The sequence below is a fragment of the Cucumis melo genome, chromosome 12, assembly GCF_025177605.1.
Source record: "Cucumis melo cultivar AY chromosome 12, USDA_Cmelo_AY_1.0, whole genome shotgun sequence".
Taxonomy (NCBI): Eukaryota; Viridiplantae; Streptophyta; class Magnoliopsida; order Cucurbitales; family Cucurbitaceae; genus Cucumis; species Cucumis melo.
The window spans coordinates 23,987,850-23,999,945 of NC_066868.1; the positions used below are offsets into that span (position 1 = coordinate 23,987,850).

Genomic DNA, 12,096 nt, shown 5'->3' on the forward strand with positions numbered 1-12,096 from the left:
GTTGTCTATTACACTGTTGAATGTTTGGTTTGAGAGAAATAATAGAACTTTCAATGACAAAGAGAAGACTCCAACAGATGTATGGGAAGATATAAAAGCTCTTGCCCGTTTATGGTCATTAAGATCAAAGTTCTTCTCTAGTAATTCTGCATCGAGTATAGCTTTGAACTTACATTCTTTTATTTAGTTTTTGTAGGTTGGTTTGGGCTTGACTCTAGCCCTTCTTTCCGTTTTTCCTTGCTTCCTGTACTATTTTCCATATATTAATGAAGCGGGAATGATGAGGGTGTTATGAGGTGTTCACCTAGTGGAGATGTCCAGATGCACTTACTGACCCAATGTATCTTTTTCAAAAAAAAAAAAAAAAAAAAAGAAAAAAAAAAGAAAAAGCTACATTGTAAATAAATCCCTATTGTTTTACTTCTTATATTTTAAATTATTTTTCGATTCCTTGTTTTTTGGAATAGTTACAAATATAGCAATTAGATTCAAAATATTTGCATATACCACTGATAGACTTTGCTCTATTTGCAATTTTTAAAAAATATTGCTATATATTTTATAATTATTACTAAAATCGCTAGCTATTAGGATTTGCTCATTTTTAGTACATGTGCCAATTGAGCTAAGCTCTTGTTGGCATTTCTCCCTCCCTTTTCTAATCTTATTTTATATTTAGGGCAACACCAATGTTATGTTGAAAACACCAATGACGATCCATGTCAAGAATTTGATATTAAATACAAATTTCCTAATATATATTAGGAAAATTATAGTAAACGAGAAAACTACTAAAAATATTTACATAATATAACAAAATTTTAAATCCTACCAATGATAGATATAGATAAACATTAATAGAGTTCTATCGGTTTATATAATAGCATTGGTAGATACCGATAAAAGTGTATCAATATCTATCGGATAAAATCTAGAATTTTGTTATATTATATAAATATATTTAGTAGTTTTGCTATTAATATTACTATCTATTAATTTGATTTTCTTTATGCTAGATTCTTAATATGTTCTCTGGAGATGCTGTCTCACTCCTTGAATTCATTAAACTCTGATCGAATCTCATCAATTATAATGGTTAAGTTTTGATATAAACTTTGATACCATATAATTTATACTTTAGCTACTCAATCAAGAGACACAGAGAGAGAGAGATTTGAATTTCCTTTCAACTCAATGTTGTAAAGCTCAAATAGAAATTTCTATTTTTCTATTCAAAATCTTTCACAATAATGTATCTATTTTTTAACTTTTAATAAAACAAATTTTTTCTGTTCAATTACTTTTTCTCACAATAATGTATCTATTTTTCTATTCAAAATTTTTCACATGACTAAGTCACATATTATTTTATTTGATGGATCAAGACCATTTTTTCAAAACCAACCCATATCATTTTTTCTAAAACTAACCCATCCATACTTAGGGAAAACAATCATATGGATTTGTTTTAATCTTTAAGGGGGAAAAAAAAATCAAAAGGGTGCATACAAAACAAAGAAAACTGATGTGGATCTACTGTGTCAAGCCACCGACGAAACTTACGCACTCAAGTCAATCGAGTTGGAACGAGTATTGACAAGAGAGGGTATTATGGAGTGTTTGATCGAAACAACCTTTGCGAATGAATTTGTGAATAGATATTCTCTTTGAATGAAAATTGTATTAGAAATTCTTTGAAAAATATTGCTGTCTATGGTTGAAATTATATTTTTCTTTCAGAGAAACAAGTGAAAATAACTGGAAGACGATTGAGATGAAGATTTAAATGGCTACATCAGTTCGTGAACATCTGTACCAAAGTTTATCGTCAATTAATATATGTCGTATCAGTACTATGCAATTTTCTCCCTCCAAAAGTCATATCAGTATCAGTACATGCCCACAAAAATCTCAAGTATTCATTAATATACACATAAATACGACACTTGAGTCCTTACAATAAAACACAATTAGTTAAATAGGTTACTAAATAAACTAAAAAAAATATAGACCTAAGCTGTAATCAGACGTAATAATTGAAGGTCATGTTTGGTGTTCATAATGAAGGAGTAATGTAATCCAAATTCATTTTAATCCAACCCTCTTTAATTTCTCACATCTTTGTGTTACTTTTGAAAAAGAAAGGTGAATAATGTGTGATTAGGGTAGGCAGGAAAGGACACACTAGAATTACAAAATTTTCAAACTTTATTGCACGTTGCAATTAATATTCAACTCTAAAATTTCTCTCAATTTGGATTGCGTACACAACTCTAAATATTTTAAAAGGATAATAAAAATTATAGCTAGCGATGAACATTCAACTTGGCCATGGGGAGCTTCCCTGTTCATTTCCACCACCACGCTACCTTTTTTCCTTTTTCTTCTTTTCTCTTTTCCTTTATTATTTTATATGAAAACTAAGCTTACAAACAAATTTTTTTTTCTTACCGTTATTTTCAAAATATAGTAAAATGAACAAAAATATTTTTACAAAATATAATAAAATACTACAATTTATCTATAATGAACCACAATAGATCGAGATAATAGACATATATAATAGTTTATATTTATTTATACCACAAATAAATTATGATATTTTACTATCTTTGTAGATTTTTTAAAAGTTTTTGCTATCTAAAATATTTTCTTCCTTATTCAAATCAACAAAATTATTCACTATTGATATTAATTATTAGAGCTCTCGATGAAATAAACTATAAAATTAGGGATAGTTTTAAATATAGTAAAATAAATTAAATATTTACGACATATAAAAAACTTTTGGATTTTATTTAATGATACACCGATAACATTTTATTACTATCTATCAATATGATATGACTGATAGAAGTATATAATGTCTATTAATATCTACCATTTATAGAATTTGAAATTTTGCTATATGTTGTAAATATTTTATAAAATTTGGCATTTTTGACAATTTTTCATAAAATTATGATATAGAAAATAAACAAAAATATCTAGGTAGAAGATTTATGTATTATTATCTGAGAGGTATCATTTGTCCACTTCTAGCCATTGTTGTGGCTACAGAAGGAAGATGTGGGCAAAGTCAGTACTTCTAGCTAATGAAGTGAACACATTTGTCATTTTCCAGAATCATACTGTTCTAGTATAGATGATGACCATTTTTTTTACTTTTAGTTTGATTTAGATCCATAGATCAAGATGTCAAGCACCAAGTTACAAACCCAATATCCAACATACGAGGAAGCAAAAAGGAAAGAACTGAACATATGAATTATTTACTCAGTTCCGTGTACCCTTCACCAACATCTGGAGGACTGATAAGGGGCTTGAGAAATAAAAAGTTTCACTATGATTCAAAATATTTACATAGTGTGGATATGAACAATAGATAAACAAATCTGACGATCAAACAGATCATCAGAAGACTTAAGCTCTCCTTAAATTAGAAAATGTTTGGTTTAAGATCATCAATATAATGTTTAGGGTTCCCTAAACACAATGCTAACTACTTTCTGATTTTGATGGTCTAGGCTCCCCTTGGACCAACTACTCCTTTTTTAAACTGTTTTTCTTTTTCAACCAATGATTTAAGATAGTCGAACAACAGAGTAAAAACAAGCTTCCAAAGTATATGCCCAACACAATGGCGACTAGGTTAAAACCAGAGGTCAGGGCAACACCATCAAGGAAATAATTCATCAACAGATCAGCAGAGAAACCACAAAAGATAACAAGAACAGCAAGGATGCCAAAGAAAAGGCCAAGATACCAAAACAGATGCCAAGGCCAAAAAAAAAAAAAAAAAAAGAAAACCAACAAGCCAATAAAGCATAATTGAGATGAAACTTCATCATGATATCAAAGCTAAACTAAAAAACAGTTTCGATAAAAAATTTGGTCAACTCAAAGAGACACTACAAAAATATGTTTTAATCTTTATATGATATCTTATGGTTACTCTTATTTATTTATTAGTTTTGAGATGAAACCTCTCTTAAGAATCAACATAGAGGAAGATAAGTTCAGAATCCTCCGTTAGAAGAATATATACATCTCACACAAATATAGAATTGAATCTTAGGTCAGATATATAATTAATTAAAATAGAATTCATATCTGACATTTTTATTTATTTATGGTGTATTTACAATTATAATTCAAGAGAACACACTATATAAAGTATCTAAACAATTTGAAGAAAAGATACATAAATAATGTTTTAGTAGGTTTATCAAAACATCTCAATTATGTGTCCTAAATCGTAAACTCGCAAACTGTTTAGAGGAGTCAAAATTATGTATTTCTATAACATTCTCGTTAATAAAATAGATTCAATTTTTAGATACAATATTAAAGTTTAACATGGTTTCTATTTTTCTTTTCAAGTAGATTTTGTTTTCTAACAAATTTTCTACTATTGCTTTATTTTTTTAATAATTAACAAAACATAAAAAAAGCAAAGAACTAATGCTCTTAAATATCTCAACTGACATATTTGCAACATCTGCTGGTAAAATTAAATTAACTATTATTGTGTCTTTTTACTAATTGTTTTCAACTTTCTTGATTAAAAACTCAATACCAAAAGGGTGTTAGATAATATGGATTAAATTAAATTGAATTACCTTCCTCGGCTAACTTAACTTTTAGAAAATAGATTTTCTTTAAAATGGATTGCAAAACAAAAGAAAATCCATTTATGGTATAATTATATATATACCTATCAATCATAATCGTAGTCGTAGGAATATTTTTAAATAGAGTAAAATAAAAAAATATATTTACAAAATATAACAAAATATCACACGGCCTATCTATGATGAACCACAATAGATTAAAATAGACTACTACATATAGTCTATTTTGGTTTTTCATATATAGATTATATATTTTGTTATATATATGAATATTTTTAAAAGTTTTATCATTTAAAATAATTTTATTATTAAAACAACTCTAAAGTTAAATAAAAAGAATAAATCAAATCTAAAAATTTAGAGACAATCCAAATAAAATCTAACAATTTTTTTCTTCTTTTCCTTCCTTTTGTTTAATTTAGATAGTTTTTCTTTTCATATTGAATTTTGATAATTTTGAAACTCTTTCTTAGATACCGACTTTATTTATTTATTCTTCGACCTCCAACTATTGTGATGGCTGGGAAAACGATGTGGGCAGACTCAATTACTCCTATACCCAATCATATTCACCAAAATTTTATCCATAAAATTAAAAATAAAAATAAATATAAAAGAAGGTATACCTACAGATTGTTTTCTTTTTCTCAAAAACAAAATTGGACAATTTTTCGATTCGTGCATGTCATTCTTGTGTAGGGGCCAGACTAATCGTTCGTTCGTTTAAATTTTATCGAATGTCCTCGAAAGAACAAAAACATAATGATATTATCAAAATTTTATGGAAAAAATGAACTTAGATTGAAAATAAACAATATGTACTCTTCTCTTGAGGTCCGAAATTCAACTTTATTCTAATAATTATTGTACTGAAAATAAGGTTAAAATTTTAAAAGTATACCATTATTGTTTTTATATTTTTATGTTTAGGTTATGTAAATCTAAATGAAAGAATATATTTCCTTTGTGGAGAAAGTTTGTCTCGACATTAGAGGAGTGAAATTGATCGATGTTATCGACTTGAAAATTGTTTCATAATTGGATCTTATAATACTTTCAATGGAAAGTGATATGGTCCTAGCAAGCATATACATGGCCATGGAAGAAGAAAAAGATTAATAACGAATCACTTTGTAATTATTTTTTAAGATTTATTTTTAAACTAGACTGTATTTAAAACACATCCTTAAATGATATATAGATTAAAAAATTAACCAACCGGATTTTGTAAAGCTGCTATATTGGGAGAAATTATACGACGTTCTGGTAGACAAAATGGAGGGAATAGATAGTAAAGTTTTGTTATATTTTTAAATATTTTTAATAATTTTATTATATTTGAACTAACAATGTTATTATATTGGAAAACAACGTAATCATTTTCGACAAATTACTTATAGAATTCTTTGTATATAGTTTTTATTGCAAACGTTGACTCTAAAATTATTTCTCTATCTCTAGATTTGCATAATAAACCTCTCTTGTTCGATGAGTTGTGAGTATTTTGTTAGTAATGCATACCAACTTGTTGAAGTAAATTATATTCACTAGGTATTTATCATACCTAGATGAATAACATAAGGCATTTGTAAACAATCGTGTAGAGGAATTTGATTTATTATTAGAAATTTTAGGATTTTATTGAACAACGAAACATTTTCAATTTCGAAATTTATTTAAAATATTCAATAACTTGATCGATAACAATGAGGTTAATTTATTATTTATGACTTTGTGCGCCGTCCTATTATTTGCACATGCAGTACTCAATACGTATGGTTACCAATATTATTAACTCTTTTTCTAACTACCTTTGCCCTCTAGTGGGAAGGGGAAAAACTCAATATCTCCAAGAACTTCTTTCTATATAAGTTTAGAAATTTATATGATCTAAACATATAGCTTCCCTTCTTTTTTTACATCCTCTTCTTCTTTAATATCTTCGGTACAATAATTTTAGAATAGAAGATTGAACTTTCAATCTAAAAAAAATGTTTAATAAATAAAATTATTTTTTAAATATAACAAAATAAATTAAAATATTTACAAATTAATTGTGATAAATAAAGATAGACTACTATTTATTTGTATCTATCTACAACAAAAATACATGTTAGTTATATTAAACTATTTTACTAAGATAAATTATTATTGGTAGCTATTGGTAGCTATATGTATTAATACATGTTAGTTATGTTAAATTATTTCAATTGAGACCAACTCCACTCCTTCCTCTTCCTTTAATGCGATGAAATAAATGACTATGTAATTATTATATATTCGTACAAGATGACTACATATTAATAAAGTAATAATTGATTTTTTTTTTCAACCTTTTATTTGCGCACGTTGGAGGAAGAAAAAAAGTCCCCAATCTATCAGAGAGATTTCTTACAAAGTTGAGTGTTGAACCAGATAAAGTCGAAGAAAAGTCCAACCCCACAAATCTTCTTCCTGAACATACCCTAAAGTATGGAAAACAAAAATATAAGATCAAACTTGATAGATAATAACATACAAACTTGGTTTAAAACATTTTTTTTTTCATTTAACTTTTAAATAAGCTTTTATAAATCTTTTCAATTTTCTTTCTCTGTACCACTGCTGACAACGACACAATGCTCCCTTCTCTATATTTTTCATCTAACCTCGATAACGATTAAGCAAATAGCAAAATTATTTATTCTTCTTCTAACAAACCACGATAGTAGGTGTATCACACAAACTTTTTTCTGACATCAAACGAACCAAATATAAAGAAAAGATCGTAGCAAGAGGAGTTAAAAGAGAGTATGAGGGGAAGAGTCAAACTGAACCGATTATGGTTTGTAGATTTAAACCTTTGAAATTATTTTACATTGTTATTAATTTGGACTTTTTCTAAACCAACGCTAACTGAATTCTCATTATTTAAAAAGAATTATAAAATTTTATTACGAAAAAGTTATTCAAAATTTTTATTTTTTTCAAAAAGATTTAGGTAATTCGTACGAGAAAAAAATAAAAGAAATCCAATCCAACTTTGACATTGACAAAGCAGTTCAATATTTTATTTCAAATGAAGAGAAATCCTTTTTCTTTTTTCATTATAAATATAACACAAAGTATTGACATTAGAAGAAATAAACCAAAAGCTTTTTGATTCAAAACAATATCAAACCGATGGCTTTTCTATCCCATCCACCATCTCTAACCCTAACCCCATTTCTCCACAAAACAAAAACAATTTCCATTACTTCACGAATCTCATGTAAAGCTAGCAATCACAATGACCAAAATACTTCCAACCCCAAAATCGATAGAAGAGACATTCTCATCGGCCTCACCGGTCTCTACGGCTCTTCCACTCTCTCCCAAAGTCCCCATTTTGCTCTCGCTGCTCCCATCCAAACCCCCAACATCAGCAAATGTGGTCCGCCAGACCTGCCACCTGGTGCCGACCCAACCAACTGTTGCCCGCCACCGGCCACAACTATCCTCGACTTCCAACCGCCACCACCCACAAAATTACGTGTCCGACCAGCTGCCCATTTAGCGGATCAAAACTACATAGAAAAATACAAAAAAGCGATTGAATTAATGAAAGCACTTCCCGAAGATGACCCACGTAGCTTCACACAACAAGCAAATGTTCATTGTGCTTATTGTAATGGGGCGTACGACCAAATAGGGTTTCCGGTGGAGGTGCAAGTTCATAATTCATGGCTGTTCTTTCCGTTCCATAGATTTTATCTTTACTTTCACGAGAAGATATTGGGAGAGTTGATTGGGGATTCGAGTTTTGCTTTACCGTTTTGGAATTATGATGCTCCTGGTGGAATGAAGATGCCTCGAATGTATGCAGAAGAGAAATCTTCGCTTTATGATGAATTACGAAACGAAAATCATTTGCCGCCAAGATTGGTGGATTTGGATTTTGGGGGAGTTGATGATCCTAACATTGGTGATGATGCACAAATAAGGAGTAATCTTAGTATTATGTATCGGCAGATGGTTTCTGGTAGTCGTACGCCTTCTTTGTTTTTTGGTAGCGCTTACGTAGAGGGTGATGAGCCTTCACCAGGTATATATATTTTGCTCTGCCTTAGACTTTTCTTCCTTTTTAGAAAATGGTAAAATGGGGTTGTCTTAATATTTGCAAAGATATTGTATTGATTTTTTTTTTGTCTAGTAACAACATTTTTTAAAATTAATGCTACAAATATCCTGTAAGATCGTTTTCAAATTCAAAATCAAAATTTGAAAATGAAGTTTTTTTTATTGTTTTTTAAAATTAGCTCGGAATTTTCAATTGTTTATATATGAAATATGAAAACAATATTTTTTTTTTTTAAAAAGGGTCATTTTCTTTTCAAATTTTGATTTAGTTTGTAAAAACTTTAATAGAAAATGAATATAACAATAGAGATTCTTATGATTATTTTAAAATATAGAAAATATCTTAAAATTTCAAATGTGTGATAGACATCTAGAAGTTTTCTGTCTACATATAACATGAAGTTTTCTGTCTATATATAACGTGAATTTTTCTTATATTTAATAAATATTTTGTAAAAGAGAGAGAGAAAAAAAAGAAGCTTCCTGTCTATATAGAACTTGAAGTTTTCTTATATATATACTACACTAGAAAATCAATTAAGTCGTAATTGGGCAGGGACAAGTTTGCGGATCTAGAAAATATATTGATGGGGCTAAAAGAAAAATAAATTAATTACATAGGTAAGATTTGGGTGGGAAGAGTGTCACGGTAACCATTAAGCTAATGATAAATATTAATAATTAAGTAGTTTTCTTTATACATATTATATAAGGACAATAAAGTTGAGGGGGCTCGAGCTCCCCTGGGCCTATGCTAAATCCGGTGGACCTATTTATTTCTTTTCTTAATTTGTATTTGAAAAAGAAAATTGAAATATTCAATGTATTTCTTTTTTTCGTACACTATGGCCATCTTTTCCATTGGGAGGTAGATGATGAATTATTGAATTAAGTACTATTTGTCTACTATACACAAAAATACGAAGGGTGAGTTTGCTCCCGTAATCATTTCGTTTCTAGATCTTTTTAGTTTTTGAAAATTAAACCTATTTTCTATTTCGTTTATCTTTTTACTCACTGTTTAGTAACACAATAATACAACAGGAGGTGGTTCAGTAGAGAATATTCCACATGGACCGGTTCACGTATGGTGCGGTGATAACGACCAACCCAACTTCGAAAACATGGGAAACTTCTACTCCGCTGCCAGAGACCCCATTTTCTTCGCACATCATTCCAACGTCGATCGCCTCTGGTCTGTCTGGAAAACCCTAGGTGGGCGACGAAAGGACCTTCAAAACCCCGAATGGCTCAACGCCTCATTCATTTTCTACAACGAGAAAGCCCAACCCGTCCGAGTCCATGTCCGTGACTGCCTCGACTCCAAATCCCTTGGCTACACCTACCAACCCGTCGACCTCCCATGGCTCCAAACCCGCCCCACTCCTCGCCGTGCCCAAAAAACAACCGTTGCCTTTGGCATTGCCTCCGCCCTCGCCGCTGGCCCATCATCCAGCCGCGTCAAACCAGCTAACATCAAGTTTCCGATAACCGTGAAGTCGCCAGTGAGTGTGGAAGTGAAGAGGCCAAAGAAATCGAGAAGCAAGAAAGAGAAAGAGGAGGAAGAGGAGGTTTTGGTAATTTACGGAATTGGATTTGATCCTAACAATGGCATAAAATTTGATGTTTTTATAAACGATGAAGATGACAAGGAAATTAAACCGGATAATACTGAATTTGCGGGCAGTTTTGTGAATGTACCACATAAGCAAGCGCACAAGAAGAAAGTGAAGACCGGGCTGAGGGTGGGAATAACGGAAGTGCTTGAGGATTTGGAAGCTGATAATGATGACAGTATCATCGTCACTATCGTTCCTAAGATTGGAGCTGGGTTGTTCTCCATTGGTGGCTTAAAGATCGAACTTGACGAGTAAACTTAACCCTTTGGGGATGGGGTTATTAATAATATAATTAGGGTTTAATTTATTCAAACCTTTGTTTATTTGAATGTGTTTGAGTATGTAATAATTTGGGATATGTGTGTTTTTACAAGACTTTTTGTAAGTTGTTTTGTTGAATAATTATTACAAAAAGGAAAAAAAACGTGAAACTGCTGAAAGTAATAATGAGATTACCATTGAAATTGTTAAAATTACTTTATTTATATTTAATATCACAGTGAAATATATATACCTTAAATCACTTAAAATCGACCCAATATTTTTTAATTAGCAAAATTCTATATTTTAAAATGGTTTTTTTTTTTTTTTTTTTTTTTTGTATTGATGATTAAAAGAACAAAAACAATAAATTCATAATACAAAGGGTCGTGAAATGTGACATAATAATAGTGAAAGTTGTAGAATGGGAGTTAGGTGTGAGAACATATAGTATAATTAAAATCTACTCTAAAATTTATGGACATTTAATTAAAATTAAATATGTCAATGCATGTGTGCAACTATTTTTACAACTCATACCCATATTTTACATTTCCTTTTTTATGAAAAAGTTTTGACATAAGGATATATTTCAAACATCTAATTGAAGAATTTAAGACAACAAAATAATAGGCATATTGAATGTTTTTGTTTTCTTTTATCCATTTTGAAGAAGAATATTCACATCAAAGTGACTCATTTTTAACCAACCAATCCTAGGCATAATATCGAGAGGTGCACTGATACCTCTTATCTAGTTTCTTCATATTTTCAAAAAGAAAAAGAAAAAACTCTTTTCTTATGTTTTATGAGTTTCTTTGAAAAATAAAATTGAAATATTATTTTGATTTAATACTTCGGGACTCGATATTTTTCATTCTTATTATATTTTCTTTCTATCATTTTCAATTCAAGCTTTTTTTTTTCATTTCTTTCGCGAATAAACTTTTAGAAGTTCATCAAAATCTTAAAAGCATTCTAGTTTTTTCAAATAAATTCTTAATTTAACCAAATAAAGGTAGAAAATAATTAAATAATTATACTATTACCACGAATGGATAAATATTTTGAGGACTAAGGTGGTTTTCTAAATTTTTTTGTTCAAATACAATATTTTTATAAAAGATTCGTGTGGCCCATATTTATTGTAGGTCACTTCAAAAATAAATATCTGTAATAGTACTACATTAAAAGTCTATTCTCTCCAGCAAAATTTCCTTTACTTTATTTATTATATATGTCACTTCAATTGGGATTATCTTCTACCTTATTTTTTTTTTTTAAAAAAATTATTCTCCTTTTCATTTAAGGTACCTCCTTGTTTTGCTCTCTTTAATTTGGGGCAAGTTGAAAATTCAAGGATGTGACAATAATTACAATTATACTTTTAAAATTTTAATTATAAAAATTGAGTGTTGAAATTGATATGAATATTGAAATTAAACTCTAAACTCATAAGTTTGCATTTGAGGTGCATAATATTT

The 12,096-nt window shown here is 29.3% G+C and overlaps 1 protein-coding gene, 1 long non-coding RNA gene and 1 other non-coding gene across 3 annotated transcripts; 1 reads left to right on the top strand and 2 right to left on the bottom strand.

Moving 5' to 3' along the window:
- Window positions 1–5,287: 5,287 nt before the first annotated feature.
- Window positions 5,288–5,387, bottom strand: LOC127145030 (U6 spliceosomal RNA). Its single transcript, XR_007816810.1, has one exon. It is a non-coding gene; the product is annotated as a U6 spliceosomal RNA (small nuclear RNA).
- Window positions 5,388–6,869: 1,482 nt separating this feature from the next.
- On the bottom strand, window positions 6,870–8,110 carry LOC127144224 (uncharacterized). Its single transcript, XR_007815799.1, has 2 exons — window positions 7,961–8,110; window positions 6,870–7,099 (listed from the first exon to the last, which is right to left on the bottom strand). It is a non-coding gene; the product is annotated as an uncharacterized LOC127144224 (long non-coding RNA).
- Window positions 7,166–10,824, top strand: LOC103486180 (polyphenol oxidase, chloroplastic-like). Its single transcript, XM_008444052.3, has 2 exons — window positions 7,166–8,697; window positions 9,777–10,824. Exons 1-2 carry the CDS (start codon window positions 7,797–7,799, stop codon window positions 10,604–10,606), a joined length of 1,731 nt encoding a protein of 576 aa, XP_008442274.1. The 5' UTR covers window positions 7,166–7,796; the 3' UTR covers window positions 10,607–10,824.
- The last annotated feature ends 1,272 nt before the right edge of the window (window positions 10,825–12,096 follow it).

Bases quoted from the DNA above. Each gene is read 5' to 3' on its own strand.
- LOC103486180 (XM_008444052.3), top strand. From the start codon at position 7,797: ATGGCTTTTCTATCCCATCCACCATCTCTAACCCTAACCCCATTTCTC. The intron at 8,698-9,776 runs GTATATATATTT...ATAATACAACAG, and splicing joins GGGTGATGAGCCTTCACCAG to GAGGTGGTTCAGTAGAGAAT.